General features: G+C 34.1%; 1 protein-coding gene across 2 annotated transcripts in view; it reads right to left on the bottom strand.

Annotated features, from left to right (window-relative positions):
* The window catches only part of MTX2 (metaxin 2), a 65,279-nt gene that overhangs the window by 4,531 nt on the left and 37,659 nt on the right, over nucleotides 1-23,089 (bottom strand). For both annotated transcript variants that reach the window (XM_065931811.1, XM_065931810.1), the window contains 6 exons: nucleotides 11,208-11,280; nucleotides 8,410-8,486; nucleotides 6,696-6,788; nucleotides 6,166-6,204; nucleotides 5,684-5,809; nucleotides 4,529-4,605 (listed from right to left, as the gene is read on the bottom strand). In XM_065931811.1, coding sequence (XP_065787883.1) covers nucleotides 4,529-4,605; nucleotides 5,684-5,809; nucleotides 6,166-6,204; nucleotides 6,696-6,788; nucleotides 8,410-8,486; nucleotides 11,208-11,268 — 473 coding nt within the window. In that variant the 5' untranslated portion in view covers nucleotides 11,269-11,280. The remainder of the gene's footprint in view (nucleotides 1-4,528; nucleotides 4,606-5,683; nucleotides 5,810-6,165; nucleotides 6,205-6,695; nucleotides 6,789-8,409; nucleotides 8,487-11,207; nucleotides 11,281-23,089) is intronic.

Genomic DNA, 23,089 nt, shown 5'->3' with positions numbered 1-23,089 from the left:
GTCCTGGGACTTAATAGCATTATGATCCTAGCATCACAGATTAAGAATTAATAACAAATGAACACCTGAAAAAAACCAAAGATGCAGAAGGTAGATAATGTAGAGCTGAGGCACTCTATGAGAAGTAATACGAACACTAATCCTTCCAAATCCCTAAGCATATTTCTTAAAATGTGTATCTTATCAATTTAGGATTTATTTTTCTAATCTTTACTTAGGATTAACTATCCTCTGTTTCTTGTACTAGAGCCTAAAAGAGGTGAATATATTCTGCAATGCAACTTCTAGTAGTAGGGCATCTTTTCTCAATAAATGAAGGCTCTGAATGAGCTTGGGTATGAAGGTATGTTTAAACAGAGTGGTCTAGTAGTACCCCTGAAATGGTTAAAATGTTATCTGCTGCAAATGTAATCTATATAACTCAAAAGGTGCTGAATTATATACAGGTAACAAGCGTATAAAAATTGATCTGATGTTACCTAAAGACCACAACTTCATGACCAATTACTTTTAGAACACCTAACAGGAAGCAGGATAAACTACACTAGATCAAAATACACACATAACTTCCAATGCGTATTTTTTGCAATCTTTCAGCAACTACTTACATTAGCTGACTCTGACATATATAAGTTATAAATTCCCACAATTCTCTTTCTAAAAAGTACACTGTGTATGTGCTGTTACTCTTCTCTATTGTTTCTATTTCTCTTTTCTTTTAATGGCTGTATACTGAAATATTGATATTGTTAAAAATAAATAAAGAGTACACCATGGTAGTGGGACATAACTATATACCACTGCTATAACTCACAAAACTATATACACATAAAAGTGCCAATTTTACTTTTAGTAAATTATACCACAAACTTGACTTTTTAAAAAAAAACAATAAACTCAGAAAAATGTTTGCAACTCCTATGAGACATCCAGTATTTCTACTGAATCATGTAATCAAGCCAAGATTTCATGTACCTCCAGCTTTAATTACCCTTTCTATATAATATGGAGAGAAAACATAACATTTCCACCCTTCTGTTTGTGTAGTTTCTGTAGTTTGTGGATTGTAATTTGGATATAAACAGCAACTCCCCTCCTAAGACGTTTAACATCTTTCATAATGTTGCCTTCTCATCCTGCATTATCATTTTTTCTACTTCTCTGTTGGTTATCCACTATTCTCTTTTTTCCCAGTTTTACTGAAAAATAATTAACATACATCACTGTATAAGTTCAGCATGATAGCTTGACTTACATATATTATAAAATTGCTATTAATAGGTTCAGCTAACATCCATCAGTTACCTACTAGTCTTTCATTTGCATATCAAAATAAAAACAGTACCATAAAATATGAATGTTTTCCTAACCTTTCCATTAAAAATTTTTGCACTCATCCTTTTCATTTTCTTCAATTGTTATGGTTACACATTTCTTTCTTTTTGATACCTTTCATAGTCTAGTTTCCAAAACATTAATTTTGTCTTGAGTGTTCTCTAATTTTTCTTTCCAAAAACATTAATTTTGTCTGAGTGTTCCCTTATTTTTCTTTCCTGTTATACTATTGTCATTTCTTCATACTAACAGAAATAATTTACATATTCTTTCTTTATATCGATCACTGATGTTTAGGACTATCACTCAAATTTGTAAATCAAGCTTCTTGCCATTAACTTTGCTATATTTTGCTTTGGGTATTTTGCCTGTGGGTATTTTTGAGCAATTTCTCCTTAATTTTCTTAACTGGTGATTTCTTAATTTAAAAAACCTCAATGAAATCCTACTCCCCCCTGAAATTTTTCTTAAGGTTCACAAGTATAATTTTTGCATTTCTAATCTATATATGAAGGTATAATTTTCAAATTTTACTATTTACTTAAAGGTTAACAGCAGTATTTTTTTCTTTTTCAAATCTAGCTCTTTTTCAATTTCTCATTCAATTTAATCTAGTTTTAACCAACATCTACTGAGTTTCCTCTAACAGATTTTGTTTGGAAAACACTTACACCTGCAAGGAGCTCATAAATGCTTTAGAGTAGTATAACTCTTACTATCCTGATTACATTTATAAAAACTATTTTTTTTCTACTTCTTCCTCTTTATTAAAAAGTTAACAGGAAAATATCACTTTAAGAAAACTTTCAGGTTTTTACTTCAAATCCACCCACCAGGTCAAAGGGAACAAACGATCCAGTCTTTGTACAGGTGTCTTAACAGGCATCACATCAGCAAGGTCATGTGTACACAACAGATAGCACAGACTTTATTTGACTTTCATTTTAGAAATATGAGTTTCCCTGGTGGCTCAGATGGTAAAGAATCGGCCTGCAGTGCAGGAGACCTGGGTTCGATCCCTGGGTTGGGAAGATCCCCTGGAGGAGGGCATGGCAACCCATTCCAGTTTTCTTGCCTGGAGAATCACCATGGACAGAGGAGCAAAGAATCAGACACGACTGAGCGATAAAGCACACACCAACACTGTGTATCATGAAGGATAAAAAGGCCAACAATCATTAGTATCTACTTTGTATTATTTCTAATTTGTTTTCAAATTCACCTTCTTTTTTCCTTTCCACCATTGAGCTTCTTTGTCTCCTTTTCCCAACTACTATTCTTGCGGCAGAGCTTCCCTGGTAGCTCCCTGGTAAAGAATCTGCCTGCAGTGCATGAGACGCAGGTTCAATCCCCGGGTCAGGAAGATCCCCTGGAAAAGGAAATGGCAACCCGCTCCAGTATTGTTGCCTGGAGAATCCCATGAAGCAGAGGAGCCTGATGGGCTACAGTCCATGGGGTCGCAAAGAGTCAGATACGACTTCACACTAAACGACAACAACAAATTCTCGCAAGATCTCCCTCAACTCTTTCCCTTTCTTCTCAAGAGTGACTGAGTTTCTTTCATGAGGCCTCTCAACATGTCCAGTAAGTAAGCTAGAAGAAAAGCTGATTCTAATTTTAGAGGGTAAGCAGAAGATTCACAGGGAAATAAATTTTAGTATTACTAAACAATTGGGTAAAATTAAAATTAAACGTGTTCTATACTTCAAAAATAAAAATGGTTAACTCTCATATAAGATGAAATTATTTCAAAAACCTACATCTTAATACCAATTAAACAGTTTCTCAGTTACAAACCTTATTTTTGCACCTATTCTAAACTTTGAATTTTCAATTACAAGTTTAAAAATAATTACATGGTAGTAAAGTAATGCTCAAAATTCTCCAAGCCAGGCTTCAACAGTACGTGAACCGTGAACTTACAAATGTTCAAGTTGGATTAATAAAATATACCTTTTTTGAGCTTTTTCAGCTCCTATGAATTCCTGTATCAGCAAGAAAAGGAACTACATAATAGTAACATTTTGATACATTTCTTTTGTATTAGAGACTAAACAACTAGAATCCGTATAGCAAACATCACTAGAAATAAGAACATTTAGCTATAGAAGCTTCACCTACCAGGATTTCATGGTTTGAACTCTTATGACATTTTCTGCTTCAAAGATCAACAGACTCCAATTTTTATTTGAATATCAATTGTAGAGCATATACATTAATATAACTTAAATATTTCCTGGCTATCATCATTGTCATTTTTGCTACAAATATTAATATATCTACCAAAAGATGTTTGATATAGCTACAGATGAATGCCTATAAAGATATAATAAATAATAGCAAATAAATCTTTTTAAAAATTATCAATCTAAAAGTCAAGGGATTTTTATTAAAGCTAAAAAAAGATTTGATTCCAAGCAAACCACTGAGGTTAAAATGCTTATTTAAACCAATCTTAAACTAGATCACAGGATAATTGATTCTGATATAGTAAAATAGTAACTTAAAAAAAAAGGAAAAATTCATTCTTTGCCTACATTAGATATTATTTTCCAAATTACAAAAAATTCTATCTTAATGAAACATGAAATACTCAATTCACATATATACATACATATTTTGAATATATATCCTTCACAATCATTTCTATGCTTTACAATATTTTCATTAAATTTAAAAAAGAAAAAATTTCTAATAGGGCTTGTCCATCCAACAGTATTTTTTACTGTTTAGTTTTATTCACTTTTCTAGTCCTCAGGGAATTACCCTATACATACAATGGCTACACTTCATAGTACCTTGTTTTACATAGTTTTAATAGTACATAGTACATAGTTTTAATACTACTTTGCAAGCTCAGAATTTTCACATGTCATAGTTCCATACAAAGCACCTTGACGTATTTCTAGTAGAACCTCTATATCATACTATAATGACGGGTTTACACGTCTGCCTTCAGAAGAAAATTCTTAATGGCTAGCACTACAGTTTAAAAATCTTAGTCTCCCAGAAGCTAGTGCTGTGCCTGATACTCAAGAAGTTAAATGTTTAATGAATGCAAAAATAAATTTTAATGTAACTGTTTTCATAAATATTTCTTGATAAAACAATTCCTCTATGACAAAATGATATTATATATATGATAAAATAACAATATAGAAAAGAAACTAACTAAAAAGAATAAAATCCTTACTGCTTATTGAAGAAATATGGTTGTGTTCCCAGTCTTTGAGAAAGAGCTTGACAGCACTGGTCTACATCTTCTAAGACCTAACACAAACAACAGACCCCAAAGACAAATATTTAAATTAGCAAGCAAAAAAATGTGTCTAAAACTTCATTTGTAACATAGCTTATAATAAATTTAGGTAACCTTTTATAGTATATTTAAATCAGACAAGAGACCACATAGAGAGCATAAGTAATACTTTCTATATAAGAAATAGGAAAATTTGAGAACAAATTTCCTTTAAATGCAAGTACATTTAAGTTACTCATAAGGATTATGATCAAGAAGGTTTTCATCTCAAAACACTACTCCCCCCCCCCAAAAAAAAATTTACTCCCTATAAAAGTTTTCCTGAATCCATATAATCAAATGATTTCACATATATTAAAATACCTGCTTCATAAAGATGACTCTACTGATCTACCATGAATAGAAAGCATTTGAATTGTTTTCCTCTAGCGGAAAACAGATTTTATTTACTCTGTTCCTTTCAATTACCCAATCCTCATGGCCAGTGGCACAAATCAATGGTTGGCTTGCTAGGACTAGGGGTATCCTTGAAAGAGAGATATTAATAAGCTTAATGATACTCAAACTCATATTTTTATAATTTTGCTACTTCAGTAAATTTAAGACCAAAGAAAAGTGGGAATATTAAGCACTGCATTTAACAGAGTTTTGTGTTTTTTTTAAGCCCTGATGCTGCAGATCTATATTTACTGGCATAAAAAATGCCCACAATGTATTGTTGAATGGAAAAAAAAATTAGGTTAGAGAGTGGCGAGTGTAATATGATATCACTTTTTTAAAATGTTATTAAGAGACATCTAGAAGAATGTTTTTCACATAGTTAACAATGGCAATTTCTAGGTGGTAGGATCCAAAGCAATTTCTATTCTCTTTTTGAAGTTTTCTGTATTACATAATTTGTCTTACGATAAGCATGTGTGATTTTTACAAAACAATAAACTACTTCATGTCAGAGAAAATAAGAACAAATGTTTTGTTAATTTTTTTTATTATGTTGGGATTTTTTTTTTTAAAGGACTATAAATTTTAAAAATTCTTTTTCTTTATGAATTAAAGTTGAGGGTTTTATCAACTTCAACCTGAACTGACCTGGTCCAGAGTCTTGTTACCCCATCCAATAGCTTTCATCTTACGTTTGACTTCCCACTGTTTCTGATAGGCCAAAATATGATTCAGAGGCCAAGGGTAGGGAGATCCATACCTAGCATGAGTGATCTAAAGCAAAAAGATTATGTTAAAATTGCAATCCTAAAAATAAAGAGCTTTCACAAATAGATTTCTAAAGGAAATAGACTTGCAGAGAAACAAAAACATAGCTTGCAATCTTAAAATTAAAATTTTAAACCATTCCCTTTAAAAATATATAAACTTTTACGTACTTTGCAACCAGTTATATCAAACACACAGCTTCCCCAAAAGTATATGTGCAAGCAAAATTAAAGTTAAGTGAAAAACTATATCACTAATGGTACAAACCACAATGTTTCATTTATGAGCAGGGACTTATGATTCTGAGCAAAAGTGTTTTTTCATTAAATTTTAATTAAGATAAATGCTGCAGAACCACTCACCTCTCCTACAGTAGCATCATCACACCACTGAAGATACAGCTAGGAAAAAAAAAAAAACAGTCACCAAAACTTTAGAATATCAAAGAGAAAATGGATAAAGTAAGTTATTTCTTGCCAGAGTAATTTTTTATAAACCAGTACCATAGCAGTCACATATGTGAGGGTTTTTTTCTTCCCTTGGCTAATGTTCTACACAGAATTATTAAGCTTAATGATGGTACCTAAAAAATATTTTTTATTCATAAAATATATCTCTAAATGTCATTAGAGTATTTCACGGATATTACTTAGGAAAACTTCACAATACTAAAATAAAATGATCACGCCTGTTTACAAAAAGGAAAAACTAGAAATGAAAAAACAGGCAACTTATTCAAACATAATGATCAAATAATCTGGGTAACCATACTAGCCCTAGAGTTTACTTGACTATTTTCCTTTATTTCAGTAACTTAAAAATAACCCATAAGAAAGACAATCTTTTATGAGAGAAAAAGCTTATTTTCAAGGCCTATTATCTTCTATTATACCTCTGCAGTCAACAGCATATTGTTGACTAATTCCATGTAGGCTTTCATTTCTGCTTTTTGGACTTCATCCAGCCCATCACTAAGAGAATGGCCCTAGAGGGAATTTAAAAAAATTTTAAACAGCATCATATTAAACACAAAAACTTTCAGTTATCTTACTACCAAGTAACACAACATCAATGTTTTACTGCAAATGTCTAAAGGATTAGTTTTCAAAATGTCCCCAAAACATAATTATTTTATGTGAAAAAATAATACTTTGTTATGACTACAAAATATTAATAAGAAATATTTACTTGTCATTATAAAACTATATCATTCAAGAGATAAAATTTATTATTTCACTAAAGAAGAAAACAGGATAGTCAGTAAACTGTGTTTTTTTAAGACATTAAACCTTAGTGATAAAATAAATTCCAAAGATTGACATGTGTTACTTAAAAAGTGGTCAAAGATTTTTTAAAGTGTTATCAGTAAAGGATAGGGAAATAGACATTAATTTTTAAATTCTAATACGCTACAGTAATGACTAGACATATAAAATAGTGTAAACTTTAGTTCAATCTGATGATCTGTTGTAAAATCTTTAAAATGTATACCCTATAACACTGTAATATCACTCTTAGGAATTTATGCTAAGGAGATAATTTAACAAGTGTACAAAGGTGTATATAAAAGAATATTTATCTTAGCACTCAATAACAGCAAAAAGTTGCCAACAACTTAAGTGTCCATCAATAAAGAATTAAGTAAAAAAATTCTAGTACAAAAGACGTTTTGGAACTGTGGTGTTGGAGAAGACTCTTGAGAGTCCCTTGGACTGGAAGGAGATCCAACCAGTCCATCCTAAAGGAGATCAGTCCTGGGTGTTCATTGGAAGGACTGATGCTGAAGCTGAAACTCCAGTACTTTGGCCACCTGATGCAACGAACTAACTCATTGGAAAAGACCCTGATGCTGGGAAAGATTGAAGGCGGGAGAAAAAGGGGACAACAGACGGTGATATGGTTGGATGGCATCACCGACTCAATGGACATGGGTTTAAGTAGACTCCGGGAGCTGGTGATGGACACGGAGGCCTGGCATGCTACAGCCCATGGGGTTGCAAAGAGTCAGACACAACTGAGGGACTGAACTGAACTGAATACAAAAGAATACTATGCAACAATTTAAAAGGATAATACACATCTATAGTCATTAACATGGAAGAATTTCTAAACATATTGATGATTTTAAAAGGCAGGTTTCAAAATAATACTAATAGTATTACCTATACTTTTCTACATATGCAAAAAAAATTCTGGATGGATGTCTCCCAAAATGTTAATGGAGGTTGTTCTTTGATAACTGTTAAAATCTAAATTGAATAATGGGTAAAGGAGTACATTCAACTTGTAAACATTCTATAACTCCCTTCTCAAAAGTTAACCTGATATTTTACAACATTTTCATTTGTGACCAAAATTCTCATAAACATGAGTGAGAAAATTATCTCTCATTTTGTAAAGATCAAATGGCCTCTTTTGCATTGATTTACATTATGAAAGTAAAAAAAAAAAAATACTTACTCTTCAGAAATATTTCTCCAGGAGTTTATATCAGCATTTTATAAAACTAGGTTAAAATCAATGTAAATGCTACGACACACTAAAGATGATGAATGACCTATTTAAGAGTAACTGTGATCAAATGCATTTAATATCTTTTTTATTACCTTGGCTTTAACTAATTGGACTATTGGACCAAGTTCTGATACTACTTGATTTCCTACATGAATAAAAGGTACTTTACCTGTGGAGGGGGAAAAACAATGTGAGAACATGACCAGTAAATTAAAGTTTGTGCTAAAAAGGAAATCAACACAAAACTTGGTTATGTCTTATTAACACAGAGTTTTGTAACATTATAACTTTTTAAAATTATAGTTAAGCATGTATATTAAATTATAAAAATTTTCTAACATTAATTTAAAAATAAAAGAAACAAGATTCATTTCTAGAGCTCTCACTTGCATATAACAACATAATACTCCCTTTTCAGAGCTAACACTAACAAATCACTATGCAGCAGTAAATACTAATTATCTAAATTATATGAGCAAAGCCTGGACATTGTTTCATGACTGATAGATTTTTAAAACTTTAACTATGCCTTCCCTTCAGACTACAATAAATCAACCTATATTTAAACAATATTTATAAACTTTTTTTTTTTACATCTACTACTTTCATATCTCAGACAACCAATGAGGTCAATTGTTTAAGCACATAATGGTGCATTAATAAATGTATCTGATTCAAAAATATCAGGAATTAAGTGAATAACAATCTTTGAAGGTATGCTAACTTATGAATTATAATACAAAGTTTGCTCCCAACACATGTGGGAAAAAAAGAATAAATAGTATGCTTATAAAAACTGGCTTCTCCACTGTTTACAATAGCCAAGACATGGAAGCAACCTAGATGTCCATTGGCAGACGAATGGATAAGAAAGCTGTGGTACATACACACAATGGAATATTACTCAGCTATTAAAAAGAATGCATTGAATCAGTTCTAATGAGGGGGATGAAACTGGAGCCTATTATACAGCGTGAAGTAAGTCAGAAAGAAAAACACCAATACAGTATATTAATGCATATATACGGAATTTAGAAAGATGGTACTGATGACCCTATATGCGAGACAGCAAAAGAGACACAGATGTAAAGAACAGTCTTTTGGACTCTGTAGGAGAAGGCGAGGGTGGGATGATTTGAGAGAACAGCATTGAAACATGTATATTATCATATGTGAAACAGATCGCCAGTCCAGGTTCGATGCTTGAGACAGGGTGCTCAGGGCTGGAGCACTGGGATGACCCTGAGGGATGGGATGGGGAGCGAGTGGGAAAGGGGTTCAGGATGGGGAACACATGTAAATCCATGGCTGATTCATGTCAATGTATGGCAAAAACCACTACGATATTGTAAAGTAATTAGCCCCCAATTAAAATAAATTAGTTTAATTTAAAGAAAAACTGGCTTCTCTAAGTAAATATCACATTAAAAAGTAATATTTTAATTTTATAAATACTAATAACTGGTGAAATTATCAGAGATGACAATCTCCAAATAGTAATAAAGTCTACCTCAAATGCTAGAGAATGAAACTCTGTCAGACCTAGTTCAAATAGAGTTCACACTAACAGCGGGCTTCTTCTTGGTCCTTTTCAATAGATTCACTCCTCTCTGGCTCAGACAGCCTGAGGGTAATGGATGAGGTGCACTGCACCAACAAAAGCTTCATCTGCATCCATAGGATAACATTACAAAGGAAACACAGGCCTTTTGGAATACAACTCAGCAAATGAATTTAGAAGACATTTCCATTTACCAATATAAAAACACTGAATTCTGCATTCTTTTTTTCTACAGCTTTATAAATCTTGCAAAAGAGAAAAAAAAAAAAATCTTATCTGTGTAAGCATTAGATCACACTCTCTTTTTAACTTGGGATAAAATCTTTACAACTACTATACTGCTAGAAATAGTGCAGGTCCTCTGAGATAATATGATTACAGAATGAAAACTATTAGTGAATGAATATCCAGACTGAAGAGTATTTTGGGGTGGTACATTTTGAGAGCAAAGTGTATTTCTCATTTCCAATATCCAGTTTGGAGTTCTTGGAACAAAGAGTTTATGTATACCTCATCTTACTGCACTTTGCTTTATTGTGTTTTGCAAATATTGAGCGTTTTTATAAACTGAAGGTTTGTGGCAACCCTGCATTGACTAAGTATATTGGTGCCATTTTTCCAACAGCATTTGCTTACTTTATGTCTCTGTATCACATTTTGGTAATTTTCACAATAATTCAAACATTTTCATTATTATTCTGTTATAAAACTTTAAAGGATGAAGAGTTGTTGCTTATAGATGAGCAAAGAAAGTGGTTTCTTGGAATGTACTCTTACTGAAGATGCTGTGAAGACTGTTGAAATGACAAGAAAGGAATGAGAATATTACATAAACTTAGTTTATAAAAGAGCAACAGGATTTGAGAAGACCGACTCCAGTTCTGAAAGAAGCTCTACTGCAGGGTAAAATGCTAGCAAACAGCACTGCATGCTACAGAGAAACCATTTGTGAAAGGAAGAGTCAATCAATGAGGCAAACTTCAGTGTTGTCTTACTTTAAGAAACAGACACAGCCACCCCAAGCTTTAGCAACCACCACCCTGATCAGTTAGCAGCCATCAGCATGGAGGAAAGATCCTCCACTAGCAAAAAGGTTTTGACTCACGGAAGGTTCAGACAATGGTTAGCATTTTTTTTTTTTTTAGCAATAAAGTATTTCTAATTGAAATATGTATATTGTTTTTCTTAGCCACAATGCTATTACACACTTAACAGACTACAGTATGGTGTAGGCATTCTCAAAAATTCTAGGTACAAACTGGACTATCACTGCAATTCTGTCAATGCAGAGTATTAACGGGGGGGGGGGGGGGGGGGTACGACACTTACCAGATGGAGACATATATTCAGCATTTGCCCTGCAGACCACTTTGATAGGCAGATTACACATTTGCAAAAAGGCCTGTCAATCAAAAGAAATCTATAGTAAGTCTAATGAAAGTATATGCATATTAGAACACAATGCTTTATTTCTTAAGTAAAGCTCAGGAAAAGGAAAAGAATAAATCAATTTAAAGTGAAAGATTTGTACTCTAAAACAAAAATAAAATGTCATTTCAATACTAAAAGATCAATACATATGACTCAGACTCAAGTATATGTATGAAGCTTAAAGCATTTATATACTCAAATGTAAGTTATCCACACTATTTTACTGCATTAGTTTAGGTAAGTCAGCAGTACTGTGTATTTCTTTAATTTTCTACAACAGATGACTAAAAAGTCCAAACTTTATAAGTTATTACTTAATTCCACTACACTCAGAATTCTTATCTTCGTCTTAGGCTGAAACTCGCAAACTGCTTTTTTTTACTACTTCAAAGTTCTCTCCAATAATACTCAATATCCTAACATGTAGCTTTTATGCTCACTAATTCACTTTTAAAAAACTGTTTATTTTTATAAAAAACTGTTTATTTTTACTTTGTTTATAGCAACAAAAATTTTATAAGGGACTTCATTTTCTTGGGCTCCAAAATCACTGTGGATAGTGACTGCAGCCATGAATTTAAAAGATGCTTGCTCCTTGGAAGAAAAGTTATGACAAACCTAGACAGTGTATTAAAAAGCTTTGCAGACACTTTGCAGACAAAGGTCCATAAAGTCAAAGCTATGGTTTTTCCAGTAGTCACATACGGACATGAGAGCTGGATCATAAAGAAGGCTGAGCACCAAGGAATTGATGCCTTTGAATGTGGCTCTAGAGAAGACTCTTGAGGGTCCCTTAGACTGCAAGGATATCAAACCAGTCAATCTTAAAGGCAATCAACCCTGAATACTCATTGGAAGGACTGATGCTGAAACTGAAGCTCCAATACTTTGGTCACCTAATGCGAAGAGCCAACTCACTGGAAAAGATCCTGATGTTGGGAAAGATTGAGGGCAGGAGGAAAAGCGAGCGGCAGAGGATGAGATGGCTGGATGGCATCATCGACTCAATGGACATGAGTCTGAGCAAACTCCAGGGGATACTGAAGGACAGGGAAGCCTGGCATGCTGCGGTACATGGGGTCGCAAGGAGTAGGAGCAACTGAACAACAAAAATAGCAACAAAAATTTTATAAGCAACTTAACTGTCTAACAATAGGGAACTGGTAAATCATTTATGGTAAATGCGAACCACATAATGCTATACAATTTTTTAAATCATTAATTATATTTTCACACAAGGCTGTCTGAAATAACAACTTTATTTCCAAAGCTTCCTTACAACTGGGTGTGACCAGTGTCTAAATTCTGGCCTATGGGACTTAAAATTTGGGCAACTCTTGTGAAGTGTCTTTAAAAATAAGAGATATGACCTCTCCTCTTTTTCCTTCATGCTGACTAGAATGTGAAAAGGCTGATCATATAGCCACAGTAGCCAAACTGAATCACAGTAGAAGCTGAATGTTGAAGGTGGTAGAGCAACAATAAGAGTAAAGAAGCTTAAGTCTTTGATAATCATGCAGTCACCAAATCTGGATTACTTGTATTAAAAAAGAGAAAGAGAGAGAGTGAGAAAGAAAGAAAGAAAGAATCCTCTTTTTTAAGCCACTGCTATTTCGGGGTTTCCAAAAAACCAACAGCCAAACCTCATCCTACCTAACTGACCAACAATTAACTGTTTCCAGGTTTAAAGAACAACTCATCCAACCATAGACTCTGTCTATGTAAGTATACACTAACAGTCCTCTAAAAACTATAACCTACGCTCCCAATTTATAACAATAATAGTGAGTTTCTTGGTTAATCCACAAGTATGGACTGCAGGCAGCGGTTCTCAAGCTTCAGTGTGCATCAGAATCATGCAGAAGGCTTGTTAAAACACAGACTGAGAAGGAAAGAATTAAAATAAGTATAAAGAGACCTTTCAAGAAGACAGAAGAAAAGGGAGAAAGGAATTAAGAAGAATCAACTCTCTTCATTACGTATGTATCTGTACCCAATGACACAAAAAAAGTTGAGCTCATTAAACCATATATAGCAGGAAAAAACAGTGGAAACAGGCTGAGATGACAAGAACCAGGTAATAACTGATATACAAGTAACAGAAGATAAAAAGTAATGAAATAAGAGCATAGGCAGAAGCATTCCCCCCGCCTCTGCAGTGAAAACAGGACACTTTTTCACTGTACTTGCAAGGGGTGGTCAGAATCAGCGATGATGACTATAAGCTGATAAGTGAGGATGGGAAAATGAGGGAGTGCCACATTCTGTGAAATGGGAGGAGAAATCGTCTGAGAATGAAGGACCTGGCGGGGGTATTAGGCTTCAGAAGAACAAAAAGAATTGGAAAGAACTGCTTGAAGTATCTTCTTGAAGATCATAATAATATTCAGTTGTTAGTTAAGTCATGAAAGCGAGAGTCGCTTAGTCTTGTCTGATTCTTTGCGACCCCATGGACTATACAGCCCATGGAGTTCTCCAGGCCAGAATACTGGCTATCCACATAGCCTTTCCCTTCTCCAAGGGATCTCCCCAACCCAGGAATCAAACTTAGGTCTCCTGCATTGCAGGCGGATTCTTTACCAGCTGAGCCACAAGGGAAGCCACAGTCATAATACTATATAAAATAGCAAATACAGTATATTTTGCTAACCTACATGTATTATATTGGTAACTATACTAAACATTATTCCAAAAAGCTCTGTTTCACTAAAAAAGGTTAAGCAAAATTGTAATGCTCTACTATCAAAGCCATGTTTTCAGTCTTATGAAATTTTTACTTCTTTACTAAAAAATAACTGACTTAATTTTGACCAATCTAACAATATTCAACTTACCACAGACCTCGACTGATGCCACAATTCTACTTAGCCAAAGATTAATGCTATAGCATTCACTGCAATTATTCTTCATCCCTGATTCAAAAGAAATTTTCTGAATTAATCTGAATTAATCACAAAGACATCTGAGGTCACAAACACAGTATTTTCATCCAAACACTAAAAATGCAAAACAAAACATTACCATGACTGTCTTCAAGAATATAAAAACTCTAAATCCAAACCAGGCTTTGATTCAGCAGTATTTCTCCTTTCTCTTATAGCCTAGGAGAAAAATCTCTGAGGTTTCAAAACAGTACTTCCACCTTTCACTTGGATTTTCAATCTTTTATCTGCACCTCAAATACTCCAAATAAAACAAGCATGATACACCAACCTAAAACACATTTTATTTTCAATTCTGAAATAGCAATCTGCATATTTTTATTCTTATGTAAATCCAAAGAAAAATGTAGTTCCAATAGTAATAAAGAAAGTCAGGATAACTCAGTCAACTCCTATTCCTCTGTTGGATACATTATTCCAAACTAATTCAAGTGACTGACAACATAAAATAACTTAAATCAAAAAGTTAGCACATCCTATAAGAACAATGACTTGTAACTGTGCTGTCTAACATGGAAGCCACTAGTCACTTGTGGCTATTTAACATAAATTTAAATTGACTACAGTTGAAAAGTTCATTTCAGCTCCCCAATTGCACTAGCCATTTCATGTGCTTAACAGCCACATGTGGCTAGCGGCTACCACATTTATTGAACAGTATAAATAACAGAAGATTTCTATCATCACAGAAAGTTCTATTGGACAGCATGGGTCTATTGCAATGGCAATCAGTGCATAAAAGACATCTAAGCAAAAGAGGCTGACATCATCTGAAAGAGATTAGGCTAAACATTATAAAAACAGCCTGCAGAGTATTACAGTGTCCACAAATCCTGCAAGTGATCAATCACCTTTTGATGACAATGACACATTAAATACCATAATATTTTCAATCTCAGAAAGACCTAGTATAGGGTTTACTCATTTGCTGAGCAATCCCAATTGACAAAATGGTCAGGTAAGTTTATTAAAAAGTGAAAACTAAGACTTTAGAATGAATAAATTAAATAAAACCACAGCTATTAAATATATTAATTCTATGAATATAAATTTGCCAAGTGTCTAAACACATAACATGGTAAAAATTTTTTAAACACACACACACACAGAGAACATAATACCAGCACCTAACGGCTGAGACCCTGAAATTTAATAAGCTTGATGTAGTTTCAACATATTGAATGAATTAATTAAATTCATAGCACACAAAAAAATTCATTGAAGGGGTTGTGTTGGTACATTTTTTTATTTCTGAAAAAAATTCAAAGGAAAAAGTAACACTAGATCATTGATAACCAGTTAAATATGAAGGATTGAACTTCTATATTTATCTCTGCAACCCTTCAAAAAATCCAATGAAATAACAGTGAAGAAACAGAAAACATATAAACTCAGAAAAACACACAGAATGGAAGAGGAGACCAAAGCAGACCAGAGATGTCAACCCATTTTTGTAAGACGAAAAGCAGACTTAGCAGGGCAGAGGAAGCTGAAACCTAAGAGCATAAAGAGGAGAAAATCAATATATTTGCATCAAAGAAACTAGGAAGACTCCAAAACTGGAGGCCAAGTACCACAGAAGGCAGAGGTGAGATAAAGGAGTCAAAGTAGGAGAACTGGATGAAAGTCATCAGACAACCAGCCCATCCCCAATCTGGCAAAATTCACAGGCTCATCCTCTGGAAGAACTAAACCAGAGAGACTCTTGACTCAGGATCCAAGCAAAGCAGATGGCCTGGAGTGGAGAGTAACAATGAAAAGAAAGTGAAGGGAAAGTATGTACACTGATGGTAGAGACCCACAGCGTCCCTCTCTCTCTAAGCTCCCAAACACTGGCAGCCAAATTTAGTCCTTATAGACTCTCTCTCCACAGAAAACACCTGCAAATACTGATGGGTTTTAGTGAGCGGGAGGTGGCCATTTAGGTAATCGCCAAAAAAACAGTAGCTAGCTGTGCAATCAGTCTATAGTGAAGCCCACATGTCAAAAAGTCCCCATCAGCTTTTTAGTGCCTCACTCTTGAATATAAATTGTTAGCAGAGATCAAGAGATATTTGAGGATAGCCTCAAACATACAGAGCCAAAACAAACCACAAAAAATGGAGGCGAGAGAAAACAGAAAAGGCAGAAAGCAGAGAGCAACTTCAAAGAAAATTTATAATGGCTAATATTTATTGAGCGCTTACTATGTCTCAGGTACTTACATAAAAACTTTATGGAGTAGATTCAAAAAAGAAAAAAAAAAACACCCTATTTTAAGATAAGAAAACAGAAGTACAGAGAGATTAAGTAATCTACTTAAGGCATATAGGTAGAAAGGAAAGGAGGGAGGAAGGGAAGAAAGAAGAAAAAAAGGAAATGAAAAAAGGAAACAAAGGGGAAAAAAGAAAAAAAGCAAAGCATACAAGGGACTGAGATGACACTGAATATCTCAACAGCAATTCCAAATCCTAGAAGATGACAAAAGGCCTTCCAAATTCTAAGGGAAAATCTTGCCAACCTAAAATTCTCCATGTGGCTAAGGTATCAATCAAGTGTGGACAGAATAAAAACAACACAATACAAGCAAGGTCTTTAAAAAGCCAAAATAAAAAATAATAAGCCAAGAAAAAACGAGCACAGAATGCAGAAAATTAGGGGATTTCACATTTAAAAAAGGAAAAAAGAATTCCCTGAATGATAATGAATAGCAGTCATAAGAAAACATTTCTGAAGCCCATCAAGAAAGGAACCATTCCCTTTAAAGTAGAAACGTAATATTTCCAAGAAATAAATAAATAAAAGACCTGATGTGTTTGACTACTGTGAGGGAAAGTTCAAAGAGTATAGAAGAGAAAATTACCCAAATGAATTAGATAAAGCAATTATTTACTCAAGGGAAAAAAAATCATATAGAAAGAATATGTCTGTTGTACACCAAGCCACTCAGCTAGTATCAATATTTACATTCTAATTATAATATAAACACTGAATATTAATTTAACCCTAACAGTTAGAGAACTATTGGGAAGATGGGAGAGAGTTATAAAAGGAAAATTAAATTTCACAGTGAAATTCAATAGATAAATTTAAATTAAAAAATGAAATAGAAACACAAACATCTTACTTCGAAATTATAGCAATGAATACACAAGGGAAAAAATACAGCTAAAAAAACTGAAAGAGGTTGTCTCTGAGTATCAGGATTTGGGGTAGGGTGGGACAGTATACATTTTTTGTGTGATAGGCCTCCCATACATTACTGGTGGGAGTATAAATGAGTCACTTTGATCTGTTTAGTAATACTGACTACTAAGCAGATGCCTACTCTATCAGCCAACAATCCCCCTTCTCAGAAATATATCAACAAGAAAGGAGGCACAGAGCCATTAACATACAAGAATGCCCCTAGCAACTTCATCCATGTAATCAAATAACAGGAACTCAAATGCCCACTAACATGAGCAGCAACTCCAAAATTTCTAATTCCAAGCTAAAAAGGATATATGTTACCAACTGCCATTACATTAAAGGGAAAAGTAAAGGTAAAAAAGTTACACATTTTTCTTAACTCTACATTTTTTAGAAATAGCATTCATTTGGAACTTAAATAAGAGAAATTCTAGAAACAGTTCCAGAAGATGACACCTATGATATTCGATGAATATTTTAAAGTCTATTTCTTCAGTAATTACTTCTGAATCATACCTTTCGGGAACTACAGTGCAGATATTTTATAAAAAAAAATAACTCTGAGGAGTAAAATGTATTTTATTTACATACAATTAAAGTTAAGGCCAAGAGTCTAAAGAAATAAGAACAACCTGTTACCAATCAATTTGACCCTTACAAATATCCTAAATCCTATATTCAAAAGTTGCTATTGTAGATAACAATGCAACTGCTTTGATTAGATTATAAAACTAGCAGCTTAAATGTTGTAGAAAAACCTAACACAAGCTGAAGATAAAAGAATGGCAATTGAGGACAGACTGGAGAAGGCAATGGCACCCCACTCTTTGCCTGGAAAATCCCATGGGCAGAAGAGCCTGGTAGGCTGCGTCCATGGGGTTGCTAAGAGTCGGACACCACTGAGCGACTTCACTTTCATGCACTGGAGAAGGAAATGGCAACCCACTTCAGTGTTCTTGCCTGGAGAATCCCAGGGATGGAGAAGCTGCCATTTATGGGGTCACACAGTCGGACACGACTGAAGCGACTTAGCAGCAGCAGCAGCAGCAGAGGACAGATGTGCGGTTGACAACGGGCTAGGGGCAAGGAGGGGGGTATTGATTAGGAGTTTGGGATTAACAGATGTAAACTATTATATACGGAATGGATAAACAATAAGGTCCTACTATATAGCATAGGGAACTATATTCAATATCCTGTGATAAACCATAAAGGAAAAAGAATATATAATATACACATAACTGAATCACTCTGCTGTACGACAGAAATGAACACATTGTGAATCAACTATGCCATGCCTCCGTGCTTAGTTGTGTCTGATTCTTTGCAACCCTTCGGACTGGCCCGCCAGGCTCCTCTGTCCAAGGGTTTTCCAGGCAAGAATACTGGAACAGGTTGCCATTTCCTTCTCCAGGGGGTCTTCCTGACTCAGGGATTGAAACTGTGTCTCCTGTGTCTCCTGTACTGCAGGAAGATTCTTTACCCACTGAGCCATTGAGGAAGCCCATAAATCAACTACACTTCAATAAAATAAATTTTTTTTAAAAAGAGCACCAGGAATTATAGACAGATTCTATAACAGCAATCCTTCAGTAACATGGTGGCAAGGCTTCTGCTAAGATAATTAAAAATACTCAGTTTATGAAATGGTGAAAAGGGCTCAATCCTGGTTGAATGGAAACACAGCCAGCAAACAACAAGCCCATCCTTGTTGCTGCATCTGCACAGGGAAGATGCTCCCTCATTGAGATGCTGTCCTTATCATCATTTAAAGTAATGTGACTTGCTGTTGCTGACTCATAAGGCATACCACTCTTACAAGTGAAGTGAAGTCGCTCAGTCATGTCTGACTCTTTGAGACCCCATGGACTATAGCGTAGAAGGCTCCTCTGTCCACAGAATTTTCCAGACAAGAGTACTAGAGTGGGGTGCCGTTTCCTTCTCCAGGGAATCTTTCCGACCCAGGGATTGAACCCAGGTCTCCCACATTGCAGGCAGACACTTTACCATCTGAGCCACCAGGGAAGCCCTACCACTCATAACGGGGCTACTATTAGCACACTCCCACTTCTTTGTCACTGGTTTACTGCCCCAGCAGAACCTACTGGATCCTAACAGAGTAGAGATTTAAGAAGCACGCTGTTTAAGTGGAAGACTAAAGTATCTTAAAAAAATGGAAACCTCTGCATCAGTCTTTTAAGAGTCAATACAGAACAAATGGCAACCCACTCCAGTATTCTTGCCTGGATAATCCCATGGACTGAGGATCCTGGTAGGCTACAGTCCATGGGGTCGCAAAGAGTCGGACACGACTGAGCAACTTCACTCACAGAACAGTAAGATTTAACAAAGCAGAAGCCTCCCAGTGAGCCATCTCAAGAGTAGAATCTGGATGCCTGTGTTAGTCTGAGAAGTTTCTTTACCTCATAAGCTTCCCATTTCTAAAAGGAAGACAATTTATTAGGCAGATTAACTGAGGTGTTGTATGTGAAACACTTTACACACCAGCTGGCACACAGTATTTTGATAAATATATTACTATTAAAATTAGTGGTAATAATATTAGTAATAATAAATACTTATAGATCTATCTATGGTTTTTCCAGTGGTCATGTATGGATGTGAGAGTTGAACAGTGAAGAAAGCTGAGCACTGAAGAATTGATGCTTTTGAACTGTGGTGTTGGAGAAGACTCTTGAGAGTCCCTTGGACTGCAAGGAGATCCAACCAGTCCATCCTAAAGGAGATCAGTCCTGGGTGTTCACTGGAAGGACTGATGTTGAAGCTGAAACTCCATACTTTGGTCACCTCATGCAAAGAGTTGACTCATTGGAAAAGACCCTGATGCTGGGAGGGATTGGGGGCAGGAGGAGAAGGGGACGACAGAGGATGAGATGGTTGGATGGCATCACCTACTCGATGGACATGAGTTTGAGTAAACTCTGGGAGTTGGTGATGGACAGGGAGGTCTGGCTTGCTGTGGTTCATGGGATCGCAAAGAGTCGGACACGACTGAGCGACTGAACTGAACTGATAGATCTATCTGTGGAAAAAAAAGGCTTTTCAACATTGGTGATTTCAAAAGAAAACTTTACCTATTAACATCTCCTTAAGAGAAAAGGGTAAATAAATAATAATTATATACTGTAACTATTTATAATTAAAATAGAAAAATTGTATACTAAGATAAAAACCTCTAAGTAGATATTAAAAGAATAAACAGAATATAACCAAAAGCCTATATAATATACGCTTGATTCAACAAAGCAAAAATAAGAATGAAGATATTTTAATACTGACATAAACCTTTACTTTACAAATAACTTTTCAAAGTCACACACATTGAGAAACTGATAAAAGGCCTCCCCCTCCAGAACATTAGCTCCATTAGTTCAGAATGACCATGCCTATCCTGTTCACTACTTTATCCTTGGCACACCACAGATTCTCAATAAACATTTCTTAATGAATAAGACACAGATATCCATAAAAATAAAAACATACCCAAGTTCACAGAAAACTAGTAAGCTACAGCACAGATTAGCATTTCATGATTTTATGGTACCAAAGCTCACTGCATGAAAAAGATCAATGTGATTCCTATTAAATTCAGAGGTATTTAAACAAGTAATGTTTTAGAAAAACAGTAACAGGAATTCAACTTTTTAAAAACTTAGCTATGCAGAAATCATCAGAAACTACAATTCAATAAGCACAAAAAGGTTTATATTAAATAGAGAAACTTTGTTACCAAAAACATGAAATGCTACTGGGAGCACAAATGAAACAGATCACATAAAAGAGGACCTTCCTAATTAACACAACGCTCACCTGAATATCACTCTTGGAATATATGACACAAGTTTAGATATATCAATATATGATAGCTGTAGAAAAAAATCAAGTTCAGAAAGAAAGCAACAAAAAAAGATGACCATAACAGGAAAAGGTATAAACTTTCCCCATTAGAATTAAATATAAATAAATGTAAACTGTAGAGTCAAAATTTAAGTAAAAGAGTTAAAAGTAGTTAAAGACCCAGAAGCAACTCTTATAACCCAAGAACCTAATACAATACCAGTCACATAACTGGCATTCAATGAACAATCTGGGTCTAATGACAAGAAACTGCTTTTTTCTAAGCTCCTATGAATGTTGTGAAGTTTCGTGATTCACAGATAAATATTCCAACTGAGAAAAATAACAATAACAACAACAACAACAAACCCACTAAATTTAAAATTCTTAGGATAAACTAAATGGTAGATGGCAGCAATATAAAATGTATTCATTTCATTTTTTAACCTAATGATAAACTCAATACTAAATCATTTACCAATAAACAACACAATTAATTTCCTTCCTCTTCTTTAGCCCAAAAACAGAAGAAACATTTGTCTTATAAATTAACTACAAAACAATACTCTTTAATTGCACTTAAGCAAAAAAATAAACATTGCTTGCCAATATTAAAATAACTCAAAATTTTAAAGAATTGTCTTTAATAAGTTTTTAAAACACTGGGTGCTTTACACTGATTAACACTGTGCAATTTAATGGATTATAAACACAGTTTCTAAATGTACATAAATTTAAAATTAACAAAACTATCCAAATTCTAAATAGAGAAAATCCATTTTCAGTTCAGCTGTTATCAGTTATCCATAGACAGCAGACCTCAGGTTTTCCTCTTTAGGACAAAGCTTCTATTCATTTCATAATTAAATCTGAAATATTTTAGGTAAGAACTCACTAAGGACTCTTCTAAATCATGCAATGCCATTTTCAGGGCACAAAATTAAAATGGTTCCAAATTTTAATTCTTATCTTGTTTCGTCAGGACACAAAGGAAAATCTGTGACAAAAACTGAAGAATTATTTTCCACCTTACTAAGAGACATGTTTTAAAATTAAAAACCAAGAACAAATTTTAAAATAATTCATTTTTTATATCAAACAGTTGTAGACCCTATAATTGAAATAATGTATCTAAAGGTTACAAATGGAAAGTGTTAGGTATCATTCTTAAAGTGACAGATTAAGTTCCTAATCCAGTTAAAGCAATAGCCACATTTGTAGTTTAACATAAATTAAGACCTTAATTATATTTGTGACTATTTTAAACAAAATAACAAATTCCTTTGTACCTGGGAATGTAATTTATAGCAAAGCCAGGTTCATTTTCCAAACCAATCTATTTCACACTGCAGAAATACTCTGGTATAATGATATAATGTAATTCTTGTTGTAGAATGTTGAAAGAGTAGATTCACTAAAAGCACAGAAGAGGTTTGAAGATAAATGAAGATGCTATTCATTCAAGGGTAATTTCATCTTAGAACTATATGAAAGATGTTTCACTCACATGGGGTAGTGTATGACCTCAAATTTAAGTGTATTTTCAGCTCAAATATAATGCTGCTAGATTGATTATGTTGATACTGTATATCTAATAATGAAGAATTCTAGCCTTTTTCTGTTTAAGAAAATAGACTGTCATTTTTTTCATCTTACTGCTATGTCTTTATTGTTCTGTTTAACAGCAACAAATTGTAAAATTCTGCTTGCTGTTTACTTCTTAAACAGAGAAAGCCTATGGTTGATATTCTAATCTGTAATCTCTCAGAACTACAGGAGTGTAAATTTTTTGCTAAGTTAGGTAGATAC

The sequence above is a fragment of the Muntiacus reevesi genome, chromosome 3, assembly GCF_963930625.1.
Source record: "Muntiacus reevesi chromosome 3, mMunRee1.1, whole genome shotgun sequence".
In the NCBI taxonomy this organism is placed as follows: Eukaryota; Metazoa; Chordata; class Mammalia; order Artiodactyla; family Cervidae; genus Muntiacus; species Muntiacus reevesi.
This window is presented reverse-complemented; position numbering and strand designations above follow the sequence as displayed.